The sequence below is a fragment of the Macaca thibetana genome, chromosome 1 (assembly GCF_024542745.1).
Source record: "Macaca thibetana thibetana isolate TM-01 chromosome 1, ASM2454274v1, whole genome shotgun sequence".
Classification (NCBI taxonomy): domain Eukaryota; kingdom Metazoa; phylum Chordata; class Mammalia; order Primates; family Cercopithecidae; genus Macaca; species Macaca thibetana.
In genome coordinates, this window is record NC_065578.1 from 46,005,575 (window position 1) to 46,031,958 (window position 26,384).

A 26,384-nucleotide genomic window follows, 5' to 3' on the forward strand; every position below is an offset into this window, starting at 1 on the left:
TGTGGTCCTTGCCAGGAGCCATGGCTCTTTCACCAGGTGGGAGCCCATTCAGGCTTTCCTCAAAACACTCCATCATATGACCAGGATGAAACTATGCTGATAAATGAATTCACCATAAAGAATGGAATTTTGCTGATAGCTCATCATGTTCCTTTATTCTCTGACTTGAGTGACTTGCTTTTTAAATGGCGCACTCAATGTCTCAATCCAATAAAATAAAGCACAAATGTGAAATTTCAGGAAGTGTGACAGACCGATGGAGAAGACACTTTTGGAGTTCTTTCATTGTACTCTCTTCTTGCTTTCTCTGCCTATGGGTAAGATTGGACATGATGTCTCCCCAGCAGAGGAGGAGGCTTGGTTTCCTGTGCCAGAGGGGACAAGGAATCCATGTTGATGGCTTATCATTCTTTGAATTAGAACCTGTTATCTGAGTTCTGAGATTTGAGATCCAAGTCCACCTGATTGCTGGTTTTTTCCTGCCACGTCCTTGCCAAAAAACTATCAACAGAGTAAGCAGACAACCTACAGAATGGGAGAAATATTTTCAAGCTATGCATCCAACAAAGGACTAATGTCCAGAATCTATAAGGAACTTACAGATTCTTGCTCTTATCTCTGCTGGGAGGCTGACTTCTGCAGACTGACTCCCCAGGCTCCTTGCCATTTCACTTCTGATTGGCTTGGCTGATTGGAGACACTAGTAAAAGATTGGGGATGGGAGATGAAAGAGTTTAGGACATTTTTGCTCCATTCTTTCCCTGTTCCAGCATCACTTCTCTGGCACTGACTGTGTTCCCCATAAATACAACTCCCACCAAGCTACAGGAGCATGATTTCCTTCCCTTGTTCCTTTAGTCTTGGGGTATTGATGCATTTCTTGTTGTTTCTAGTTTCTGCATGCCACATCATATCTTGTTTGATTTCTTAAATCTGCCTGCCTCTTTGGGTAGCATACCCTCCCCAGGCAAGGCAGTGACCTGAGCCTGGGCTGTGGCTTTGGGTGCTGCCACTGTCTTGCTGTGCAACTTTGGATATTTCTCTGCCTTTCTTTGAGCCTAAGTGCTTCCATCCAGCCAGGAGGGACTGAATTTCATGACTTCTTCTCATCACCCTGAAAGTTCTATGTTCCTAAGTGTCAAAATGGCACTATTGTTTTAGGGGTGGAGTTGGCCCCTTTCTGACCTGGTATTTCCCTTTTGGGGCTAGAACCTTGTCTCTGAAGGTGACTCACAAAAAAGAATTCAAAGCATTGCGAGCCTAGCATAAGTGCTAGCTCTCTCAAGGGTTCATATTGAAGGGGACACTGGAAGCTTTCTTGAGAGAAAGCGTAGGCAAGCTGAGCCTCTGCTTCATTATCTGGGAAATGGGTATAAAATGTGAGTGCCTCTGACCTCCTTTGCTGTTTGGGTTAAATGAGATAGTATGTAAAAAGTGCCTGAAACATTCACAGTGCTTATATGAGAAGGCAGTGGTTATTATGCTGATGATTACACCAAGAATTGCCATCTGTTTGTTTTAAGGAATCAAGGTGGGATGCCCATTGCCTGCTTTTTTTTGGAGTTCACTATTAGGTTTCTCTTTAGCTGAATTTTGGGAGAAGGCCACTAGGCTCTCTCTTCTGTTGTTTGTGGCTTTGGGGGTTGCTGTATCCGCCTTATGGCACTCAGCCCAGTCTTGGCTGCTGCTGGCTTCAGGGAGTGGCTGGGGCTGGGAGCTGATAGGATGCATGGGTCCAGAGTATAAAGGAAACCAGGAGCAGCTGGAGGCAAGTCGAACGAAGGCTGGGTGACTGGAGTTCCAGCCATGGTGCCCAGCTTCCTCTCCCTGAGACTCTCCTGCTTGGGCCTGTGGGCTTCTGGGCTGATCTTGGTCTTAGGCTTTCTCAAGCTCATCCGCCTGCTGCTGCGGAGGCAGAGGTTGGCTAAGGCTATGGGCAACTTCCCAGGGCCTCCAACTCACTGGCTCTTTGGACATGCCCTGGAGGTATGTGGAGGTCGGGGGTTGGGGAGAAAGAAAACATCCTCCCTTCTTTCAGAGAATCAGGTCTAATTCCTAGGGTGCTGTGGAGAGAGACTTCAAACTTGGGCAGGGGGATGATGTCCTGGGATCCATGGCTTCCATTCAGCTTTCCCACTGGAATTTCTCCTTCACTCCAGCCTTTCAAGCTGACTTCAGAAGTGGGGGCAACTTCCAAGTCAGGGCTCAAGCATGCCACAGACGCCTTCTCTTCATTCTGAGGCCCGAAGTTTGGACCAGGTTCTGCTAAAGGCTCAGCAGTGACAGAAAGGCAATGGCAGAAATCCAAAACCTCTGAATAGTCCATAGAAGTAGGCAATCCGTTGAAAGCTCAGTCAGCATCCGCGTTGTTGTGTGTAGTGTAAAGATTTCCATTTATAAGGCAGGAAATGAGAGTGAGCATGAAGACGAGTACCACCACATGACAGGCTTCACCGAGTGTCTAGGTGGTTGGTGTCCCCAAAGGCAGGGCTCTCCCGGCCATGCCTATGGGTGGCTCAGGAGCCGTGATACCTTCCCAGGTTCAGATCATGGTTCATCTTCCTGCTACTCCAGGAACTGAGTAACTCCTATTACTCCAGGGTGGAAACTACCTTAGCCCCTGCTCTTAGGAAGACCTCTTAGTTTCCTACTGTCATGGGGATCTAGACCAGAGGTTTCTAATTAGACACAGGGCAGGGAATTGGAATCGACTGGGAGAAGCAAATTCCTGGACCTCCAATCCCTGGAGATTCTAATTTGTCAGATTGGAGCTAGGAGTTTACATTTAAAAACCTGTCTAAGTGTTAGTGTTTTGATCTGCAGCCAGCTTGGGGAGCCCAGGTAGAGATGCCAGAGACTTTTCTTTCTTTCTTTCTTTCTTTCTTTCTTTTTTTTTTTTTTTTTTGAGATGGGGAGTTTTGCTGTGTCTCCCAGGCTGAGGTGCAATGGCGCAATCTTGGCTCACTGCAACCTCTGCCTCCCAGGTTCAAGCAATTCTCGTGCCTCAGCCTCCCAAGTAGCTGGGACCACAGGCATGTGCCACCACACCTGGCTAATGTTTTCACTTTGTAGAGATGAGGTTTCACTGTGTTGGGCAGGCTGGTCTCAAACTCCTGACCTCAAGTGATCCACCTGCCTCGGCCTCCCAAGGTGCTGGGATTATAGGCGTGAGCCACCGCACCCGGCTGAGATGCCAGAGATTGAGGCTCAGAGTGAGGCAAGTTCCTTCTTCTACCTCCTGAACCCACTTTCCTCATTCTCAGTCTGGGCGGGGGGCACTGCTTCTCTTCCTTGATTGACACTAGAAATGAGCTTGACCTCTAGGCTTATTCTTGCCCTGACAGATAACCCTGTAACATGCATCCGGAAGACATCCAGGAAAGGAAAGGGTAGGTCAGAGAGATGAATCAGACCCAGGCCTGGGGTTCAAAGAGCTTATAGTCTGAGGGGAAAACAGACACCAGAGCCTTGCTCCAGAGCGGGGCGAGGTTCCTCCCCAGGATTCTGCCTTAGCCCCATTCTTTTTGTCTCAGCACTTGTCCTGTTGGGTTGTTGTCTTCTGTTTACCTGTTCATCTTCCCCACTAGGCTGTGGCTTCTGGAGGATGGAGATCTGATCTGATTCATCCCTGTACCCTCAGGGTTCAGCATAAAGCCTAGTGTAGTGTAGGCATCACTGAGTGAACCAGTAGTGAATGTTGGAGAGTAGGGAGAGTATCCACAGAGGAGAAAGCATGATGGAAAAGAAAAGCACAGGGACCAGGAAGGCCTGGGAGAGGGTTTGCTAAGTACACAGGAGGGCCAAGGGAAGGTTGAGGTCTGACACTAAAGCGGTACAAGAGGTATTTAGAGAGAACTTTCTCCCTTTCTTCTTGTTCCCTTTCCACTTCTACCTGCCTTCGTCAAATTGTGTTTGCCCTCAGCCAGGGGCTTCTTTAGGACAGGGACCTTGCACCTTCACCTCCAGGTCAGAACTGGCTGTTTTCTTTCCCCCAATGGCCCCCACCCCCACCTTGAGAGTATGCAGAGGGCCTGGAACACAGCCTAGCTTTGGCTTCTTGGCTCGAACACAACTGTCTGAAGGGCCTTCCCTTGGCATCAGGTTGAGCAACAAAGGCTGGAGGGGTGACTACTTGTGGGAACTACAAAGGTTTCCTGGGGAACCATTGCAAACACAACTTCTGCAGTCCTCCAGGGTGTGGCGCCTCTGTTCTCCCTTGGATTCATACCTGAACTTGAGAAATGGGGAGGGCAGAGAGGGGATTATTTTCCCTAATGTAAAAACGAGGACATTGAAGTTCAGAGGGTGCAAAGTATTTGTCTACGTCTGTTTAGTAGCTCAGGAGTTAGGTCAAGACTGGGCCCAGGACTTCTGCATTTTAATTCATAACATTGTGAGTCCATAAAAGGTTACTGCAAAGTTGATTCTTAGGCCCAGCAATGATGGGAGTAGGAGGGGGAGGAAGACTGGTGGGTAAAGGGACTGGGGGCAGGGAAGAGCTGTCCGTCAGGATTAATTTCTCCTTCTTGGTCTCCAATTACAGTCTGGAGGCCTTGGTAGCATCTACCTGTCATCCTCCTCAATTCTCAGAATGTGTCTTCTGGAGATGGGGACATGTCCTATTCTTCCAGGGTCCCCCTCATTCCAGTCTAGGAACCAGGGAGGACTTTGCATGTAGTAGGTGCTCAGCTATATTGCTGGCCTGAGGTTGGAACCCTTGAAAGAAGCCAACAAATCTGATGTGTGTGTGTGTGTGTGTGTGTGTGTGTGTGTGTGTGTGTGTGTGTAGAATGTCAGCTCCCAGACCAAGGAAATGAGATTCTCTGAGACTGCAGAGGCCTCTTTCCCAGCGATGCCATTTGCTGTGACAGTGCCCTTGACCTTGTACTGTCTAGTGAAGACAGGGCTGTGGCTCATTTTCATTCAGTAAACATTGATCACAGGCCTTTGCTGTGCCTGGTTAGCTAAGCCACTTTACCTCTCTGTGCTTCTGTTTCCCTGTCAACAAAGTGGAGATAATCATTTTTACCTTACTGGGTTAGAAGGGGTTAGAAAGAGATAAAGTATAGGCATTTTGGGCAGATAAACGTCAGGTGTTAAATCATTGTGGAGGGATTCTTGCTACAAAACACCCTGGGGCATTTGCTTTCTTCATCACCTTCCTTCTTCTCAAATCAACCCAGTCTTTGTGAGCCAGATACGGTCCCTCTTTCCTAAGCAACCAGCAGTGTCTGATCAACAACTCTGGGTCTGGTCCTATGCTGAGGCCAGAGGATGAAGAATCAAGACAAAGAGGTTGCCTCAGAGGAACTAGGTCTGTAGGAGAGATGAATAACACAGTACAAGTGTTACCAACCCTTAGACCTAGAGAAGGGCTCCTCTCAGCGTGGGGAGTCAGGGAGGTCCAGGGAGGTGATAATGAGGCACATCCTCAAAGATCTGGAGGTAGAAACCTGTGGCAGGAAGTGCAGAAGAAAAGGCAGAAGGTGCTATCTGTGCAGAAAGGCACACAGCCTGGAAAAAGCAGTGTGGTTAGGAAATTAAATTGTCTTTTGGGGTCTAGGACATACCTGTGTTAGTAGCTCAGCAGTTCTGCAGTGGTGACAGGGAGGACAGAATGGAGAGGATGAGGCTGGAGGTGGACAGGGATGTCACACAGATCCTTGAGGCCAGGTCAAAAGGCTTTACCTTATTCTGAGGATGATAGGGAACGATGGAAGGAATTTAAGCAAGGGAGAGACAAGCTTAGACTTATGTTTTAGAAAGATCACTTTGGCTTCAGGGTGGTAAACAGACTGACAGAGGGCAAATAGGAGGTAGGGAGGCTAGGGTGGAGGTGATCCAGGCCTCCACCTTGTGTTGGGGAGTGAGCCAGTGGGCTGGAGGGAAGTGGAAGGTAGAGCAGGCCAGGTCTTGGCATGGGTGGGCACAGGAGAGAGAGGCATCGAGACCTCCACCATAGCCAGATGTGAGGGTCAGCGAGGGCCCCTCCATGTAGCAGGAGAAGGAAAGAAGGATTGCCCTTGGAGCTCTGTTAATTGGAGGCATCAACACAGCTGGATCAGAGCAGAATCTGGCAAAACTCATCAAAAGAGAGCCATAAGACTGGACTGTAAACAGGAGGAATGCATTTTTTGTCTCAATTTTAAAATGTGGGCATCTGAGACCCAGGAAGAGGAGGCTCAGTGGTGGGCAGCCCTGTCAGTGCCTGGGTATGGAATCCTTGAGTACTAGATTTGGAGAACTCTGTGGCAGAGTCTCCTCCCATGACCTGCTACATCTGGCTCTTTTCACTCTGGTTTGCTAATTTCAAGGTAAAAATCACTTGGTGGGCCTGCAGAGTGGAGGGGCTGCCTCCACAGGACATCCCTCTTCATATTGATATAAACAATGGAGAAAACGACATTCCGTATTCCTGGCTAGTTTTGGGGTGGGTGATGGTTCCATCTCCAGGTTCAGTAGGAGAGGCAGATTTTGGGGACAAACGTGTATGAAGATGTGTATGAGCGTGGGTTTGGAAATGCTGGGTCTGAGGAATCTGGAGGGTGTCATGCAGAGAGTTCCGGGGGTTGATTATGATTCTGGACCTCAGGAGACAGGTAAACTGGAAAGAGCAGTCAACTGAGAAATTGTTGGTAGGTAGATGGCACAGGAAACCACAGAAGCAGGTGAGAGCTCTCAGGGAGAAGATGCAACAAGGGAAGAGGCCAAGGACTGGATCTGGAGGAACAAACAGTGGGTGAGGAGCTGCCCAGGGGGGCCACTGGGAGAGAGGGGAGGGCATCCAGGAGACATGCACGAGAGATGGGAGTCATCTGGGCTCAGCACCGGGGAGGGTGCTGGATTCCTTAGCAAGAGCAGCATAGGAGAGGTGGGGCTGTCGCAAGGAATTGGAAACAGTAGTCACAGTTCTTTAGAGACGTTAGATTATGAAGGGATGAGGAAATAAGGTGTTAGCTGGAGGAGGAAACTGAACCAAGGGAGGTTTGGTTTTGTTTTCCTTCTTTCTTTTCTTTTTTTTTTTTTTTTAAAGTGAGAGACTTGAACAAGTTTTGAATGAGGATGGGAGGGAGCCTACAGAGGTGAGGTCTGTGATTTGAGAGAGAGGGGCTGATTGATAGGTGAGGTACCTTGTGGGGAGGGTTGGAATCCAGAGGGACTGGTCTTGGACAGGCCCTGCACGCTCCTCTCCTGAAACAGAAGTAAACAGAGAGGCTGGGCGCAGGTGGAGTGGTCCTTCAGGTCTGCCAGCTGACTTTTTGGGTTTTCTTATCTGATGGGTTCTATTTTCTCTGGGAAGTAGAGCAAGGGTGATCTGCCAGGAGTGAGGAGGGGAGAGGTAGAGGGGGCAGTTGAAAGAAAAGTTTTTGAGAAGCAGATTGTGGCTGATGCCATGGGGCTTTCCAGAAGGCATTTCTGCTGCTCTTTGCTGAAATGTCACCTTAGAGAGGCCTTCCTAGCCCACTCCCATCCATAGTGGCAGCCCTGCCCCTTACTCTGCTTTTTTTCTTTCGGGAGTTATCACTACCTGAAATCGTACTCTTGGCGTATTTGATTCTGGTTTATTTTCTTTCTCCCCGCTTGGAATGTATGCTGGTGGGGCAGGGCTTTGTCTTGCTCACCGCTGTAACCCCAGAAACTAGCACTGTCTCTGGCTCAATGCCCATGTGTTGGAAGAGTGGATGAATCTCTCGGGGGGACCCAACTCTGGGCAGCAAAGCTGCCCATGCAGACTGACAACAGATGACTGCATCCTCTTGGACTCTTGGGCATTTCTTGGGTCCCTGCCCTCCTGCCTTTTTAGTTGTTTGGATGCTTTCCTGCATTCCTCCTCTCACCTGATTGGGTGCTCCTGAGTCTGGAGTTCATCTTTGGATGCTGAAGACAGGGAGGGTGTTGGGGGCAGAGCACAGGCTTTGGAATCTAAAGACTGGGGCATGATGCTAGTTGTGTGACTTTGGACAAAGTCCATCATCACTTCCTAGCCAAGGCATGGTGGCTAGAGAGTCCTGGTGACCACACTGATCTCACCCAAAGTCCTTTGCTCCTTCTATTGAGCTAGGGGTTCTTTCTGTATGTTATCTGTTCACATGTACATGTGTAATCGTTCATTTGTCTTTGAAAGGGAGGATGGAGGATGAAGTCATGTTTGTCACCAGCATGGGAGGAATGCTCCCTGCTCCCTGGGGCATTTTGCATTTGATCCCCTCTTTTCAGGCTCTCCATGGCTCTGTTCAACCTCATGGCTGAATCCCCAGTGAGTTTGTGTACATTGAGTCTGCTTTTCCCACTGATTTTTATAGTTATTTCAGAGATGCTACTTCTACTCCCTTTTGGTTGGTTTTTCTTGGCTTCTAGCTCTTTAGCTTTATTTAAAAACTTGGCAGTGGCTTGGACTCATGCACACATGGAGCCCTGGTAATCTTGGGTGTGGGGAGAGGGACCATAGTAGGGAGACAGCCGAGACCAGGGCACCAAAGGGCACCTAAGGGTGTCCATCCTGGAGGAGAGCAGAACTAGGGGGTTCTAGCTCCCCACTCCCAATCCCTGCAGGACTTCCCTGGGCAGTGGGAGCCTGTGTGTTCCCAGAGGGAGAGCCATGGGGAAGGCTATGGGCAGGTGGCTTTCTCTTTAGCGACTAAGACGCCTTTTGAAGAATTAGGACTGTCCAAAGATGGTTGGGGTGTTTTGAAAAGAAGTTGCCTGTCACTAGAGATGTTTGAGCACTTGGGCAGGGATTCTTACCAGGTGTAGGTGCTGGGCAGGCACCCTGTGTGCTGGGAATCCGAGACTGACATGACCTGCCTTGAGGGAACAATGACATGCTGCCGAAAAGGAAACCTCTTCGTCTTTCTCCTCCGTCATCTTTGGTTTTTCGAAACTCTTATCCCCATTTTGTGAGCCGACTTATTTTTGTTCTGAAGCAGCCCCCTGGGGCACTGCAGCTGCAACACACTGGTCAAGGGTAGCTTGTTTCTTGGACACTGGCCCACTGAGCTTCAGGTCAACTGGCTGATGGCTTGAGCAGGCTTGCTAACAAGGGCTGCAGAAAGAGCCTAAGCCAGGATCCCTGGTCTCCCTTAACTCACACTGGATGAGTAATCCAGTTGTATAATCCTGAGCTGGGACACTTACAGGGCTGGGAGGTCTGGGACAGGAAGAGAACAGGGCGTGAAAATAATTCCCTTTGGTCTTTGTACTGTACTTTTCCACCTATAAAAAGAGGTCAGGGTTCCACTAGGCAATGTCGAAATCCCTTTCCCATCTGATTCTTGGAGCAAAGCTTACTTTAGACTCTTGGGAAGCAGAGAGGAGAGTGGTGACATATGCTTGCTCTTCCCAATCCTTCCTGTGATTTATTTCTGGTGAGGTCAACAAGGAGTGCCAATGTGAGGGTGGGAGGTGAGGCTGGGGAGCTGGGATCAGTGAATTATCTTCATGCCCTGTTCTCTTCCTGTTCGCATCCAGTTGTGTAATCCAGAGGAACTGTCCAGGCAGCCACGTATACCCCACAGGGAAGACGCCTCAGCCCTCTTGAGGGGCTGCAGCTGCAATAGTGGGACCAGGTGCTGGGAGCTGTCCTCCCTCTTACCAGGCTCCTGGGGTAATCAAGGCAGGCGCCCGGCAGGTGCTTCTAGTTCTCTAGCTTTATTTAAAAGCTTGGCCATGGCTTGGGCTCATGCACACGTTTTTTATTTATTTTAGATTTATTTATTTCTTAAATAAATCTAAAGAGCTAGGAGAAAGTCGGGCACAAGGAGGCAGTGACAAGCTGGCTGCGACCTTGATCAGGGCACAGGCTGTGAATGTGGTCAGTATGAGACCAGGGTCTTGTGCAGAGGTGCACAAGCATAACTGATAAGGAGGGGAGTGAGGCTCGGATGAACCAGATCAGCCAAAGGCTCCTTCCGACCCTGAGATCCTATGAGTCTGGCTTTTTTGTGATGTAAGCCTTTCTTTGACCCATCCAATTGGGCTTTCTGGACCTGGTAGGGATGGAGAGAAGGGGAATGGTCAGATGACCAGGAAGTTGGCGAGGAAAACCCAGCAGGGCAGATGGAAAAATAAGAGACACTGGGGAAAGGAGCACTTCCAGGGGTACCAGCCAGGAAGGAGGCAGGGATACCAGGTTTCCTCTTACCTGTGTGTGGAGATGATTTTTATCACTTTGTGTTCTTTTTGACATTGTGTACTCAAGGGCAGTGAAAACTCTTACAGTCCTGTTGGGTTGAACTCAGGATTCCGAGTTCAGAGGCAGTGAGGGAAGGGATCTATGGGATGATTACACACGACTCCACAGAGGGCCTAGGAGGGGAAGAGCCCTAGAGAAGGTATAGACGGGTGGCTGGAGGCCAAAATAGGCCCAATCCCATGAGCCCTTGGAGATAGTGGCTTGGGCCAGAAAGGATCCCTCGGGGCTACATTATCAGATGCCTGTGTCCTTCTTTAAGAATATTCCCTGGAAGATACAACATGGATGTCTTAGTCCTTTGTGTTGCTATAAATGAATACCTGAGACTGGGTAAAAGGTTTATTTGGCTCACAGTTCCACAGGCTGTACAGGAGGCATGGTCAGTGTCTGCTTCTGGTGAGGGCTTTAGGAAACTGCTATTCATGAGAAGGAGCAGGCATCACATGACAAGAGAGGAGGAAAGGAGAGAGAGAGAGAGAGAGGGGTGCCAGACTCTTTTTAACAAACAGTTATCATGGGAGCCAAGAGAACTCACTCAATCCTGCCAGAATGGCCCCAGAGCCATTCATGAGGGATCCACCCCTATGATGCAAACACCTCCCACGAGGCCCCACCTCCAACATTGGAGATCACATTTCAAAATGAGATTAGGAGGGGAAAAATGTCCAAATTATTAAGGTTTGGATATTTTTCCCTTCCTAATTTGTGTGGATACCATAAATGAGTAGGTGGCAATTGTGAGAGAGAATTTTAGAGAGAAAAAGCAGGCCCAGCACAGGCTCAGGCCTCAACAAGAATTTTATGGGATTGTAACCTAACATCTCTATTCCTCAGGCTCGCTCCTCTTCCCTAAAATGGGACCACTTAGAATTGTGAGGATTCAATCAGGTCAAAATGTAAGTAGCTTAAACAAGGTCTGGCACGCAACAAGTGCTTAATAAAGACTAGTCTTACTATGCCTCCTTACAAACTCCAGAGCTTGGACCTTTCCTAAGGCCCCTGGGCAGACCGCTAGGAGTGTTAAGTGTATCTTTGAAAGACTCCCACTAAATGAGGAAAAATAGTTAAATACATTACATCCCTATAGTGAAATACTACACGACTGTTAAAAATATTAATGACAGTTAAGTGCACTAGCCTGGAAAGAAGGACAAGATATGCTTAATGAAAAAAGGCTGGTTTTGCAAAAATATTTATTATATAACTTTGTTTACTTAAAACACCTCTGGGTGAGTATATGTGGCTATAAAACCTCCAAAGGACATGTACCAACCTCTGGATGACCCATTCAAGCTCATCCAAGGTGACTGTCCCACCATGGGACACCTCCTGGAAGACACCGTGGTCTTTCCCACTCCAGCACTTTTGTGCTTGCTGTTTTCTCACCCAGAATGCTTTTCCTTTATGCTTCACACAGCCAGAGCCTCACCATCCTTCAAGTTTCACCTTAAATGTTGTCTCCAACAAGAAGCCTTCCAAGATCACCCTATCGAAGCAGGCCCTCCCTGTTAGTGTCTCTCATAGCACTGTTTTTATTCTCAGCAATCACTATTGTCTGTGATTATTTTACTTAATTGTCTACTTGTCTATTATCTGTCTTCTCCATAGAATGAAAGGGCAGAACTTGTCTGTCTCATTCCTCTGAGATGTTGAGGACAGAGACCTGTACATGTAGGCCCTCAATAAAAATGTGTTGAAAGATGCGGCAGGGGCGGAATTGAGGCTATTTCTCTGTTGCACAATGAACAAATATTACCTTTATAATGAAAGAGCTTTAATGTGGAGAAGAAAGCACTTTCTGGCTGCAGTGCAGCGGAGAGTTGGTGGCAGGTGCCAAGTGCAAGCAGGTTGGCTAGTTTGGGGATGTTGAGCTAACCCCGGCGTGAGAAGAAGGTGACTTGGACTTAGAGCAGTGGTTGTAGGGCTGGAGAGGGCACTAGGCCTAGGAATGTTTAGGGGAAGGGAGTGCAGGAGAGGTAAGGAAGCAACCAGGGCCTGCCTGAGCAGCCTTCTCCCCTGCCCTCCCAGGAACTTGGGGCCTGGCTAGAGACAACGTGTTCCTGAGTAAGCTTGACCTTCTGTCATCATTTCAGATCCAGCAGACGGGGAGCCTGGACAAAGTGGTGTCCTGGGCCCACCAGTTCCCATATGCCCACCCACTCTGGTTCGGACAGTTCATTGGCTTCCTGAACATCTATGAGCCCGACTATGCCAAAGCTGTGTACAGCCGTGGGGGTGAGGAGAGAGGATGGGACTCTCAGGAGAGGGTGGGGCTTCCTGAGAACAAAGGGCTCAGGGCACCATGTGAGGAGGAGGCCTGGGCCTGTGTACTAAGTCTGGGCGGCTGAGGTGCCCACCCTACTCATAAACAAGCCTTCTCTAGGAACCCCGGGTCCCTGCTTGACCTGATTGTCTCCTCCTGCAGACCCTAAGGCCCCTGATGTGTATGACTTCTTCCTCCAGTGGATTGGTGAGTGAGCACCTGCCTTCCCTGCCATGCCCACCTCAGACCCATGGTGCTGGGTGACTAGGATCCTGCCCTGTCCTGCTCAATTGGTTATCCCAGATGGCCTAGTTCCCGGGTACCCATCCTAAGCTCAGCTCTCAGTGGGGAGACAGGGGAGGAGCAGGAGAACCCCCAGCTGTGGAGCCAAGGCATCTTCTCTGGCAGGGTCTGCCTTCTCTAGACAGGGCAAAGGCTCTGGAGAATGTGTAAGTGTGAAGAACAGTTTCCTGAAGGAGGTGGCACTAGAGTTGATCCGAAAGGAGATTTAAATAGGTGGTGCTGGCCAGGGCAAGGGTCTGAGGAAATGGTGTGGTGGTAGGACCACGGCTGGTCACCAGAGGCTGTGAGGCTGTCGGGGTGGCTGCAAGGTAGAGCCCAGCTGGGAGATGAGGCTGGGCAGGGAGGACAGGTCAGCCTTGACTGCCAGGATGAGGAGGTGATTTGATGTCGAGAGTAGGTGGGAGTCATTGAGTATTTTATTTTATTTTATTTTACTTTTTTCTTTTCAGAGGTAGTCAAGTTAAACCCACTGAGTGTTCTTTAGCCACCATATGCTTCTCCAAAGCTCCTCTTTTACTCATGATCCTATGAGGTCTTCAGTGTTTTCCTGGGAGCTGAGAAAGGGCAGGGCCAAGAGGGAGAACACATTCCCAATCCTATTTACTCACCGAGTACCACTGGGAAGTCTGTTTGCTTCTAACACTCTTTTCAGTTATCAATGGGAGGATAAAATTAGAAGGCAGACAGAAAAGGATCAGGAAAATGAAGAGGTGGGTTTGGAGGCAGGAATGCATTTCCATTGCTGGGTGTGTTGGGGTGGGGTAGGAAGGCTCCCACCTGAGGCCATGAAGCACGAACACAGTGGGCCATTCCCCAAGTCCTGAAGCTGTGGCGAGTCTCAGCAGCTGACAGTCAAGGCTCAGCAGGCTCCCCCCGCTTGACCGTCCCCAGGGGGATATATGTCCTTTGTCTCATATCTGGCAATGTCATCTGACACAAGTTCCTGGACCCAGGATTTTTGGGTGCAGCTGAGAGGCAGAAGCTGAGTCATCCTGTCCTAAGGAAGGCGCTCACTCAGCCAAGAACTGCTGCCACCTGTGTCCTGAGGCCCTGGTAGCCTAGGGCGAGAGCGTGGAGGGCAATACTGGGTCACTTAGTGGCCCATCCTTGGAGGGTTCCAGGCTCAGGGATGGAGTCAGGTAGGATGTGCTTAGCCCCAGGCTGCCAGGGGTGGGGCGGTATCTCCTGGACTGACCAGCCCTCTCTCTCCTATCTCTTCCCCAGGGAGAGGCCTGCTAGTTCTTGAGGGGCCCAAGTGGTTCCAGCACCGCAAGCTGCTCACACCTGGCTTTCATTATGATGTGCTGAAGCCCTATGTGGCTCTGTTCGCTGAGTCCACACGTGTCATGCTGGTGAGCTCCCTGTGCCAGAGTAGTGGAGGCTGTTGGCTGCTGGGCTAGCCCCTCTCCACCATGATTTTGTCCTGGGGAGAGCAGGTGGTGCTCTGCTGTGAGGAGAATAGCTGAGCCCCAAGACCTGTTCTGCCTGCAACAGCAGTGCCAAATCCCTGCATTGCTGACATGTGCCACATGCTGCCACTGAGTAGGTGCTGAATCTCTGAGTGTCCTGGCAGCCCGGTCCTGGTCTCCATCAGGAGACCCAGCCCTCTTTCCTCCCAGGCCAAAGGGTCTCTGTGAGAACTTACTAAGACTCCTAGCATAGCAGGTTTGAGGACTGCCTTTATTTGAGAGTATAGGGAAAGGCTTTCACACCTAAAAAGTGTCTCCTCACTTTCTGTCTACCACAACTGCCCAAAATTCTGTCAGTACAACTCATCTCTAAGAGGGATGTCAGAGGTCAGGCTCAGAGTCTCAGGGCTGGATAATCCCCAGGTTATCCAGGCTAGTCTTTCCCCTTATAGGAAACTCCTCTCCAGGATTACTTACACACACACTGTGCTGGGGAGCTCACCACCTCTCAGCCGTCCTACTCCCTTATAAGCTACCCTGACTGGGAGAAAACATCTGTGTGCGGTGCGAGATCTGCCTCCTGGTCCTGCCCTCTGAGCCTGTAGCCCAGAGGCTGCCAAATCGCTACCTACCCTACCCTGATATTCCAGCAGGATGGAGGGCAGGGCAGGGACTGGGAGTGGGTGAAGGGGGCTTGGTGGTGGAGGATAGGCTATGGGTCCTGGAGTGAAGCTTGTGGCATCCAGTCCAATTGACCCCCACATTGCCTCCTATCCCTGGACTCCAGGACAAGTGGGAAGAGAAGGCTCAGGAGGGTAAGTCCTTTGACATCTTCTGCGATGTGGGCCACATGGCGCTGAACACGCTCATGAAGTGCACCTTTGGAAGAGGAGACACCGGCCTGGGCCACAGGTCAGGGGCCACCTCGGGGCTGACCACACTGTCTCCAAAGCCAGCTTACAGGAGAGAGTTGGCAGGGGTCCTGGGCCCTGACCTGAGAAGAGATAGTGTCCTGCCCCAGGGAGCCTTAGCTTGCGGGGAGCCAGAACTTAGACTCATGGTGGGGAGAAACATCTGGCTTTAGCGAGGAGGCTTAAGGGCAGGAGAAGAAGGGCAGGATGCTCTGTGGTTGGGGCTAGATTTCTGGAATGGAGTTGCTCTGGCTCTGCTCCTGGGCCAGTGTCTAAGCCAATCCTTCCTCCTACCCTCTGCTTGGCAGGGACAGCAGCTACTACCTTGCAGTCAGCGATCTCACTCTGTTGATGCAGCAGCGCCTTGTGTCCTTCCACTACCATAATGACTTCATCTACTGGCTCACCCCACATGGCCGCCGCTTCCTGCGGGCCTGCCAGGTGGCCCATGACCATACAGGTGGGCCTTTCCAACAAGGCTCACCCCTAGGAAGCCTGGGTTCCTCCTCCTGGCCCCTCTCTTCCCCCTTCTATTATAGGACCCCAGTTGCCCTTTGGACATAAGATGGCTTCCCAGGCAGTGACGCTCTGTGCTTCCGGTTCAGACCAGGTCATCAGGGAGCGGAAGGCAGCCCTTCAGGATGAGAAGGTGCGGAAGAAGATCCAGAACCGGAGGCACCTGGACTTCCTGGACATTCTCCTGGGTGCCCGGGTGAGTACATGATTCCTCACCGCCTGAGGACTGGTCCCAGAGAGGTCTTCAGACCATCCTCCCAGGACAGCAGAAGGAGCTCTTAAGCATTTCCCCCTCTTTACTCGGCAAATATAACCTGTTCCTCGTCCCAGGAAACATATTAGCAAAGGTTCAGAGGTGGGCAGGTGTAGGGTGTGTGTGCCTGAGCTGTGGAGTTGGGAGCCTAGGTCATGTGGTAGTGACTGGATGACATTTCTAGACTTCTAAGATCCCCCAAAATGTTGGCCTTGTAGAATCCTAGAATCTTAGACTTCATTCATTCATTCATTCATTCATTCATTCATTCTGTAAGTTCTTTATTCATCAACTCTAGAAACTCACTGAGCTCTGACTCTGGGTCAGTTCCTGTGCTAGGATGCAGAGATGGGAAAGACCTGGCCCTGCCCTCCAGATGCTTACAGTCCAGCAGGGGAGATAGTAGGTAGATGTTGACCAAAATGTCTTCCTCTGGCAGGTGGTATTCTGCATGCCCAGTGAGCAGAACTAACAGTCAGGGCTGGACAAGGCACAAGTCATTTGGCCAGAGCGATTAGGGAGGGCTTTGTGGAGGAGGAGGCATCCAGGCTGAGCTCTGAAGGAAGATGGGAATCTGGGGGAAGGTCCTAATCCACCCTCTGAAAAGGAGCTTTCACTCCCTCCCTGAGACCTTCATTTGACAACCACTGCTATGAATTCTTCTTGTTACCCATCTCCAATACTTCGAGCTGTCCTATTATGCCTTCCCTAACCCAGGATGAAGATGACAGCAAGCTGTCAGATGCAGACCTCCGGGCTGAGGTGGACACATTCATGTTTGAAGGCCATGACACCACCACCAGTGGTATCTCCTGGTTTCTCTACTGCATGGCCCTGTACCCTGAGCACCAGCATCGTTGTAGAGAGGAGGTCCGTGAGATCCTGGGGGACCAGGACTCCTTCCAGTGGTGAGTGAGTCTGAGGGTGGGCCCAGTTTATCCTGCTCAGCCCTTGGGAAGGGCGGTGCCCATCCTGTCCTGAACCATCCTGGAAATCAGGTGAGGTGGTGGCGGCTGTCCTGTTTCCCCCAGTGTCATACGATTTGTGACAGCGGGGGGTGGGGGGTGGGGGGTGGCTGGGCACAGACACACCCCTGAGCCCATTCTCCCAAAATGGAGCCTTTTCAGATGTATTATGTAGAGAAAGTTGTCAACAAGAGGCTGCTATTTTGTGTGCTAACTTCTTCTGAAGGTAGAACCTGATTACCCTTCTGGGTTCCTGGATAGAGTAGGGACAGCTGGAAGAGAAAGAGGTGGAAATGTGGGGGTGAACAGAGTTGGGACAGCTAGGAGAGCCAGTCCCTTGCTACTTGCCTTTGGATGGCAATACTCAGCTTCCAGATGCCATATCTCTCCTGCTGGTGAAGGAGAAAAGACTTCCCCAAACTTCATCACTTAAAAACTTTCCATTGTTTTCCCCTGTTTCTTGGCCCAAGACTGAACTCCTGAACACTTCAGGATTGACCTTGACCTCTCTTTGCAGCGTGAGCTCTGGGAGTCTCTCAGAAGCTCCTCCAACCTTGCTCGCTGTCTGCTCCCCTCAGGCTTTTGCTTGTGGTCAGACACCCTGCCTTTCTCTCTGGGCTCCTGAGCAGCCTCCAGCAGGGGCTAGGCACACAGCAGGGGTACAGAAAATGCTGAGCCGGTGGGGGAACTTTAGATCCACTTGAGGGGAACTGACCTTTAACTCCAGGGTCTGGGACCTGGAGTATGAAGCTTCATTACCATTTCTGTTGGTCATATGTGAGAATTCCCCCGCACAGGGTATCCAGGCACATGCCAGGTGCTATCAGGGCTGCAGAATGGAAGAGAAAGAGAAGCCAAGTTGCTGCCCGTGGGGTTTTGTGAGAGACAAATTCACATAACCAAACAGCGAGAGAAAATTACAGGATCGCGTGGTCTGAAGGCTGAGGGCAGAGGGAAGGAGTGAGGCTTGAATTGACTTTCTAAGGAGGGTTAAAATTCAGGCAAAGAGAGAGAGCTAGGTATTGTAGGCTGGGTAACAATGTGAACACAACCCGAGGCAGGGATTAGAATATTTATTTTATTTTCACGTGATTCCATCTAGAGCTTGAAGCAACTTAGATGACATTTATTCAATAAAATAATAAAATGAAAATGAAAAATAAGAGCCAGTGTGGAGTTTGGGAACTCTGTAATAAAATATTGCCCAGTAGTTATAGTTGGATGTCATATCTGGGCCTGAGCTTCCTGGTGGCCAAAGGGAAAAGGCACACAGACACACACACACACACACACACACACACACACACACACACACACACTCACCTCATTAAACAATGCATGAACTTTGGTTGATTCATTCAACCAATGTGTATCAGCCCCGGTTTCTTTCATTCTGCTCAGTAGGGGAAACCAAGTTGGAACCTAAAGAACTATCCTTTGTAGGCATCTGTGGGGGTCCTGAGAGTTGCAGAGGTGACCTTGTCTTTGATGGCTGTGTGCACATTCATCTCTAGGGTCCTGTACCCTCTTCTACTACCAGTGAAGATGAGAAAGGGATGCAGAAAAGTGGAACCAGATCCCTTAGATCTGAGTGTCCACACCATGTCAGGCCTGGCCCGGGCACTTGGAACCCTGTGGCCCTGACTCTTGAGTATGTGGTGGTGGTGAGGGAAAACTGGGGCTGGAGTCTGCTTTCTTCCCAAATCCTGTTGCTTTCCATTCCCAGAATGTTCTGGTTGTGTTGCTGGCAGGGATGATCTGGGCAAAATGACTTATCTGACCATGTGCATCAAGGAGAGCTTCCGCCTCTACCCACCTGTGCCCCAGGTGTACCGCCAGCTCAGCAAGCCTGTCACCTTTGTGGATGGCCGGTCTCTACCTGCAGGTGGGATGGGTGGATTTGGGGGTGGAAATGGAGTCCTCTGCATGCTCCTCTGGCACCCTCTGTGCCTTTAGTCAAATCTTTGCACTTTTGGGGAAGAGCTCAGGCTTTGGGTTCAGAGAGCCCTGGGTCTCAATCCCAGTCCCACAACATATTGATCAATTCTTCTACCTCTGAGCCTCCATTTCCACTTCTGTAAAATGGGGGATGAGAAGAGTATCTATGTTTCAAGGCTGCTGTCAGGATTAAAGAGACAATGTCCACCAAGGTTGCCATGTACCACCATGCAGATCATGCCCTGAAGATCACTAGAGAGCATCACTCACATAGACTATGATGCTGTGCAGTGTACAACCTGCACAACTGTATGTGGTAGCTTCATAAAGAGTGTTAAGCCTGCACCTGGTTCCTAGTAAGCACCTGGTGAATGATAGCTGTTACTGTTGGCAGTAATATTATGAATAATAATTTCCCAAGAGTCAGTCAGCTGAAAAGGTTTAATAGTTCCTTCCTGTTCTACCTCATGATGGAGGGGTTCATTCTCCCTTTATTCATTTCACAAATGTCTGTCAGGTGCTGCACCCAGTGCTGGGGTTACAGGAACTGGGCATGATAATCATCAAAGTACTGTGATGAGTCGGGTGTGGTCATGAACTCTCTGTCACTGGCAGTGGTCAGCAGGGGCTGGCACCCCAGGGGGCACTAGGGGAACTCTGACCTTATGTGGAGGTAGGCCTGGCTTCCTAGGACTACCTGGTCACCAACCTCTGTTCTGCCCACAGGAAGCCTGATCTCTATGCACATCTATGCCCTCCATAGGAACAGTGCTGTATGGCCCGACCCTGAGGTACCCTTTCCATGGGCTGGGATATCAGACAGGGTGGGGGACTGGGAGGGTCACCGTCTGCCAGAACCTGGTGAGTGTTTAAGCAAGGCCTGTCTCCTCAGGTCTTTGACCCTCTGCGCTTTTCCACTGAGAATGCGTCCAAACGCCATCCCTTTGCCTTTATGCCCTTCTCTGCTGGGCCCAGGTATGGAGAGACCCAGTATCCCAGGCCCTCAGGACTGGGGAGGAGAGGGTGGATGACATCACAGGGGAGGCACTATTAGAAGGTACGCTGAATAAGGGGGAATCATGCTGGGTTTGTGGTGATTCTAATGCAGGAGCCTTCTTCTTGCAATTATCTTATTCCTGTCCCTGGGAAGTAGGTGGGATAGGTGAGTCATTCCAAGAGAGACCCCTATTCCAGACCCCCACCATGTGAATCTACCTAGTCTGGGACCCTCACTATGCTCTCAAGGTTTGTTTCATAAGCCCAGGTCAACCAATCTATCAGCAAGTTATTCATCCAAAAACAGTAATTGACTTTTGTTGGCTGCTAAGAGCACTGAATGCCGTCACTCTGGACGCTCCATTGCACAATGACTCTTTGTGCTGCTTGCTACAGGAACTGCATCGGGCAGCAGTTTGCCATGAGTGAGATGAAGGTGGTTACAGCCATGTGCTTGCTCCACTTTGAGTTCTCTCTGGACCCCTCACGGCTGCCCATCAAGATGCTCCAGCTTGTCCTGCGCTCCAAGAATGGCATCCACCTCCACCTGAAGCCACTGGGCCCTGGGTCTGGGAAGTAGCTCTGATGAGAATGGGGCCCCGGATGGCTCAGGCTGTGACCTCTCCCTGGGCAGCACCCTCCCCGGGCTGGATGTAGAGGAGTTGGGGCACCCTGCCTTCAGAAGGCTTGTAGTTTAGAAGGGGACTAGGCATTACTATAGACAACTCCTAGAGGACAGTGCTATGTACAGATGTGTGTCTATAAATGTTTATCATTCATTTATTCAACAAACATTTGGTGAGCACCTATTTGGTTCAAGAAACTTCATTTATCTCCTGTAATTGGCAAACTTAAAAATGCAGCAGAAACTTACATTCCAACCTTAGAGAGACTCATAGTGAACACAAGGAAAGTTTTGCCCTGAGATTCGTGGTTACGACTGGATACCACTGAATAGAAGAATGGCTTAGGGGATTGCCCCTTCACTGAGATGTGTTTCTTTGTTTAACTTTGTATGTGTGTATTTCGAATATAACAGACATAAGAAAAAATTGCCTAAACGAAGACTGTACAAAATAATAAATAATTCTGAAGCAAACTCTCTTGTAACCATCATTGAAGTCAAGAAATATGGGATATGGTATCACTGGTGTGTCTTCCGCTCCTCCTGAGATGTGTCTCTGTGGCACCCCTGCCGTTGTCAGTGTCTGTGTCTCACAGTCACGTGGTGCTCCAGGCATCCAGGGTTCAGCTGGGGAAGGTGGCCAAGTGGCATTACAGGGGGGCTTCCTGGAGGAAAGGAACCCTTCTCCCCCACTTGAATCAGCTTAAATCAGGCCTTGAGAAGGCCTGGGAGGCTGGATGGGAGGGGGCCATTTTCCCACTTCTGTATGAAGGCAAGGAACCTGTAAGACACTCATCTGGGAGGAGCTTGAGCTGAGGCCTCTGATTCTGGCCTCTTTGACCAAGCCTTCCTCATGAGTACTGACACTCTCTGAGAGTGTGTGTCAGTGTGAAAAGGAGCTAAGAGCTTTGGTGTGAGAAGCGATCGACAGGCTCCCTGTGGGAGGGAGATAGGAGGCTGGGGACTGGTGGGCACCAAAGATGGATTCCATTTAATTCTTCCGGTTCTCTAAGCACACTCTGCTGCCTCCTGTGATCCTGGGCATGCATGTGGGTTGAATGTGGAGTGTGCAGTGGGCACATACAGGTGTCGCTGTGCCCGAGTGTGTCTATATGTTGTCATGGAATGTGCACAGATGTGCACTCACCCTGAATCTTGCCCATTGCGTGGATTGAGCAGGGTCACTTTTTGGTCACTCATTCATGCCCTGTGGGATCCTGTGGTTAGAGCACCTCTCCACGGCTGAACAACCAGAATTCTGAGCCCCCACTGTCCTTTGTTCTCTGATCATGGCCAGCACAAGCCCTCGTGTGCCACCTGATACTAGGTGAACATCCTGTGCAGGAAGTTCCCAGCCCACTCTTCTGTCCCAGCCCTCTCCCTCTGACTCCAGTCAGGCACGGACTGTCCAGGCTGCTCCTTTCCTGCCTCCTCTCAGAGCAGGGCTAAAGGAGCCCAGTGATTTGGGAGGTCAGGGGACAGGGAGGGAGGCTCTGCCTACAGCCACCAATTTCGGGAGAAGTCCTGTCAGAGAAGCAGAAAAAGATGTCACATCTTAGTAAAAAGAAGGTCTGGCTATGGCATTCAGGGACCTGGGCTAAAAATGGGGGACAGCTGTGCTCAGATCCAGCAAGAGAAGCAAGGTCTAGATGGAGAGAGGCTGGCACAGCAGGGACACCAGTCCAGTGAAGCTGTGAGAAGTAGGGGACTGGGTGTTGAAACAGCCCCCAGGCAGTCACCAAGTGTGGACAGGGTTGAGGATGTCCCTGTTCACTCAGGGTGGCCAGCTAGAGGCAGGAAACCACCACCAGACTGTGGTGTGGGGGAGGAAGTGCTTGGGGTCCGACATCCTCTCCACTGGCCAGACTCATTTGTCTACCGGGGCTCCTCCCAGACCTTACAGGACAGCTGCTCACTCCGTGAGCTTCCTGAAGAGCCTGCAGACCTCATGTGTGAGGGAGACTGACAGGTGCCTGGTGATGTGGCCAGGCTGGGCTCCCTTTTCATGTCTCATTGCGGGTATGAGAGGCTGGGTCCTTGAGGTGCTCATGCCAGACCAGGCCTATGAGGCTTTCCTGCTCAGCTCACAACAGCCCTGCTGGTTGGGATGTGGTGTGTCGCTGCTCAGACTCTAGTTGCTAACTTGATTCTCAATGTGGCAGTGTTGGGAGTCTGGGCCTCGTGGGCAGTGTTTGGGTCATGGGGGTGGATCTCTCATGAATAGATTAATGTCCCCCTGCAGAGGCATATGAGTTTTTGCTCTAACTGGAAGGGATTAGTTCCTGAGAATGTGGGTTTTGAAAGGAGCCTGGCTTCCTCAGTCTTTCGTGCTTCCTCTCTCACTCTGTGAGAGTCCTGGGTTGCAGTTTTGCTTATTGTGCTTGTTTTGTGTTGGTTGGCCTTCAGCCAGGAGGTGGCGCTTTAAAGAGAGCATCATCCGTGGCAGTATAGGGAGGATCAGGTGGTGGGAGGGGCCATAGAGCTCCCAAGAGATTATGTCTTTTGTCTTTGGCTACAAAGGTGAGTAGATAAAAACTTACCAGGTGGGTGCAGGGTTAGGCATGTCTGAACTCAGACTCTCCTTGGGTGAAGCTTGCTGCAGCAGCTGTGGGGGATGGGAGTGTGGTTCTCAGGCCAATAGAATTATGTTTCCAGGGGGATTATGGCTGCCTCTGCTGTGTCATGTAGGTTACCAGGGAAGGAGGGAAAGCCATAATTACAGGCCTCACTTAGCTCCCATGCAGCCCAAAAAGCTTGTCTCATTCCCATTATGCTTCACCAACAGCACTGAGTTTATTTCCAGGCAGTGGGTGAGCAGGGCTGAGAAGTTGCCCCAGGTTACCAGCCTCCTGGCTGAGAAAGCAAGCAGGGCTTTCAGGTTTCAAGCTTCCTCATCTGCTGTGGCTTCTGTGCTGTGTCTGTACTCCCGATTTACCCCCTCCCCCAGTTCTGTCCAGGAAACTTCATGTTCAGTCAAATTTATTACGAAGTTCAGCTGGAAATTTCCTTCTTTGTGTGGTCTTTTCCCAGTTCCTCTGGCTGCTCTCCCTAGGGACCCCTATGAGACAAAGTCAGAAATGGCTTCCTTGGGGACAGAGTGCCCGCTGCTTCTTCTACTGCTGTATTTCACTTGGCTCTCTAAATTCATCCCAGCTCCAGGTAAGGTCAAATCCTACTCCCTCGATCTGGACTTTCAGTTTTCCCAGTGAGGGTATGTGTTCAGGGGCAGAGGAGTCCCCTTTCACACTTTAGACACTCACAGGTTTTTGACTGTTTCCTAGGGTCTTGCAACAGCAGTCTGCTTCCTTTGAAGGGTCTGGGGATTCTGTCGGCTTTCCAGGTGTATCCTGCACTAGTTATTGGAGCAAAAATTCATGATGTGAGTCTCCATAGGCTACTCTGTCTGTCTGAGTGGGAGCTGCAAGTTAGTCCTGTCTCCTGTTTGCCATTTTTCCCCCAATCGGTGTATATTAACTTTTAAAAATTAGTGAAACATACAGAACATAAAATAGGACACTTTAACAAATTTTAATTGTACAGTTCCATGGCATTAATTACATTCACAATGTTTTATAACCATCATCACTACCTATGTTCAAAACCTTTTCATCATGCTAAGAGGAACTCTGTAACCTTTAAGGAATTACTCTGCCTGCCCTCAGTACCTAGTAATCTCTAATCTACTTTCTGTCTTTATGTTTGCATATTCTACTACCTGTAAGTGGAATAATACAATGTATTTCCTTTTATGTCTGGCTAATTTCACTCAGCACACTGTTATAATGATCATTCCTGCTGTAGCATGTATCAGAAATTCATTCCTTTTTATGATTGAATAATATTCCATTGTATGTATATACCACATTTTGTGTACCCATTCATCTGTTGAGGGATACTTGGTATCTTTCTGCCTAATAACTATTGCTAATAATGCTGCCATGAACACTGGCTTAGAAGTATCTATTCAAGTCATTTCTTCCAAGTCCTTTGTTTATAGACACAGGAGTGGAATTGCTGGATCCTATGGTAATTGTGTTTTTATCTTTTAGAGGAACCACAAATCTTCTGTGTCCCCCTCACCCCTCTATCCACTGGAACCTGTAGTCTTCTAATTGTATTCCAGAAATGTCGTTCCTTGCCATCCCTCAGTCTTCTCACTTGGCCTTTCTGGGTCTCTGTTTGCCCTCCCTCCACACTGAAGCCACAGCCCAGCTTAGACCTTCCCACACTCTTCATCAGGGAAGACAGCATCTCAGTGTTCCAGCAGGCAGCCAAGCCCTCCGTGGGCTGATGCCTCACCCACATTTCACTTGTCCAGCCCACGTCCTAGCCCTGTTCATGTGGAGACGGCTGAGAACATCCTCCCCTCACCTCTGCCTGCCACATCCTCAAGGCTAAGGCCAGAGCCCAGGTGCCTCTCACGCTCTGCTGGCTGTCTCCCTCCCTTCCTCGGCCCCCAGGCAGCATTTGTGATTCATCCACAGACAGTTACAGACCAGTGCCTAGGATAGTGCCAGAAACAGAGCTGCTCAGTGAGTGAATAAGTGAGTGAAAGGATGAATGAGGAGCGAAATATCTGGAGCATAGAATGTGTTTCTGTGCAACACATTTTCATCCTTGACTGTGAAGTCTTCAAGGCAGGGACAGTATCGTTTACCTCTGTTTTCTCATCACCGTGCACAGGACTTGACCCACAGAGGTAGACTTAATAAATACTTTTATATTTGCATGAAGTTAATTAAGTTTTTAAAATGAACAAAACAGAATGGAATTCACTGAGAGTAAATATTCGTTCTGAGCTAGAAATGGAGCTTAGGGATGCTCTCCTATCCTCTAGTGGCAGCGACATGACTGGCAGCCAGTGTTTAGGAAGAAGTTCTCATTCTGGGATGAAGCAGTGCTGGAGAAGGTGTATCTGGAAGAAACATTTGCTTAAAGCCTGTTGCATGAAAGTTTATTCACTATTTGAAGAATTCACAGAACTATTCCTTCAGAAAAAGCTTGTTTCTACTACTATTTACACCATTTTTGGCATTTGTATTTCACAGGACATTTCCTGCAGCTTTTCAGATTTCCACAGCAGCCATTTTGGAGTGTACCTGTCCAGCTCAACAGCTATTTCAGGTGTGTTTCATATTTTACAGACTGGAAACCTTCAAATGCTGTGTCACACAATAAATATTGAGCTTTTCTTTCCAAGGCAGTCTATTGTCCACATTTGTATGTTTTTTGCCAATATTGTGCTATGTGGAGTGTGGGACCATGGTATCGAGATCCCATTGCACGTAAAGAATTTTGGCAACTTGGAAAGTAGATGTTAATACGTGAACATTATACTGCAGCAAAAGTTTAATTGGGCAAGACAAGAAAATGTGGGAGATGACACACATTGATGTAAAACTTTCTATAAAGGCTTACTACTACCTTTCACTTCTATGGCTTGAAAGGTAGGACCAGTAAGCCGAGTGAATTCTAAATATATGCAAAGCTTTGAATTATTCAACATGGCTGACTATTGAGTTAAGTAGAAAAGGTGGTGTGCTGCATTGAGAATAAGTGGGGAGAGACAAACTGACTCTGTAAAATTCCTGATGATTGAGAGAAGCGCACATCTGAAGTTCAATGTACTGAAGAATACCTAATTCTGGAGAGTCATACTCCTCACATGAGGAAAACACCTGAATACACTCATGTTTGAAACACCCACTGACAGTGGATTTTGACTGGACATTGGGAAAGAGCAGAGGGATCAGTGTCTTCATGGTGTGCCTGAAATACCAACTTGCTTTTGTGCACAGAGACACCGACACGAGGTTTCCTGTCCACAAACAACCAATATACAAGGACATAAATGAAGATGCTGCCTATGAACACTGGGGTCACAAATGTTGGCTGTGAGCCTGGAGACTCCCCCTATCTTCCCACCACCACTGTCACAAATTGGTGCCTCACCTTGATCCTCCTGAGAAGGGCAGGAAAGCATGGCTGTGTTGAGCAGAACCCGATGCAAAGT

The 26,384-nt window shown here is 49.5% G+C and overlaps 3 protein-coding genes across 5 annotated transcripts in view; 2 read left to right on the forward strand and 1 right to left on the reverse strand.

Annotated features, from left to right (window-relative positions):
• The window catches only part of ATPAF1 (ATP synthase mitochondrial F1 complex assembly factor 1), a 479,750-nt gene that overhangs the window by 151,290 nt on the left and 302,076 nt on the right, over positions 1–26,384 (reverse strand). The gene's annotated exons all lie outside the window — the stretch shown is intronic.
• On the forward strand, positions 1,723–20,843 carry LOC126961398 (cytochrome P450 4B1). Of its 3 annotated transcripts, XM_050801762.1 has the most exons (13): positions 1,922–1,986; positions 11,027–11,088; positions 12,286–12,427; positions 12,618–12,662; positions 13,983–14,110; positions 14,955–15,079; positions 15,387–15,538; positions 15,684–15,790; positions 16,565–16,755; positions 18,564–18,697; positions 19,477–19,541; positions 19,643–19,725; positions 20,143–20,843. In XM_050801762.1, exons 2-13 carry the CDS (start codon positions 11,047–11,049, stop codon positions 20,324–20,326), a joined length of 1,398 nt encoding a protein of 465 aa, XP_050657719.1. In that variant the 5' UTR covers positions 1,922–1,986; positions 11,027–11,046; the 3' UTR covers positions 20,327–20,843. The 3 variants fall into 3 exon arrangements, with proteins under 3 accessions (XP_050657708.1, XP_050657730.1, XP_050657719.1); XM_050801751.1 differs by lacking the exon at positions 11,027–11,088 and having other exon boundaries at positions 1,723–1,986; XM_050801773.1 differs by lacking the exons at positions 11,027–11,088; positions 12,286–12,427; positions 12,618–12,662 and having other exon boundaries at positions 1,911–1,986.
• On the forward strand, positions 20,939–25,692 carry LOC126961472 (uncharacterized). The gene is made up of 3 exons (XM_050801915.1): positions 20,939–23,530; positions 23,653–23,750; positions 25,420–25,692. The coding sequence occupies exons 1-3, from the start codon at positions 22,933–22,935 to the stop codon at positions 25,690–25,692; spliced, it is 969 nt and encodes a 322-aa protein (XP_050657872.1). The 5' UTR covers positions 20,939–22,932.

Excerpts from the sequence above, each read along its gene's own strand:
- LOC126961398 (XM_050801751.1), top strand. The coding sequence starts at position 1,807 with ATGGTGCCCAGCTTCCTCTCCCTGAGACTCTCCTGCTTGGGCCTGTGG. Across the intron at positions 12,428-12,617 it reads AGCTGTGTACAGCCGTGGGG|ACCCTAAGGCCCCTGATGTG; the intron begins GTGAGGAGAGAG and ends CTCCTCCTGCAG. Across the intron at positions 19,542-19,642 it reads CTGTATGGCCCGACCCTGAG|GTCTTTGACCCTCTGCGCTT; the intron begins GTACCCTTTCCA and ends CTGTCTCCTCAG.
- LOC126961472 (XM_050801915.1), top strand. The coding sequence starts at position 22,933 with ATGTCTGAACTCAGACTCTCCTTGGGTGAAGCTTGCTGCAGCAGCTGT. Across the intron at positions 23,531-23,652 it reads TAAATTCATCCCAGCTCCAG|GGTCTTGCAACAGCAGTCTG; the intron begins GTAAGGTCAAAT and ends ACTGTTTCCTAG. Across the intron at positions 23,751-25,419 it reads TTGGAGCAAAAATTCATGAT|GACATTTCCTGCAGCTTTTC; the intron begins GTGAGTCTCCAT and ends TGTATTTCACAG.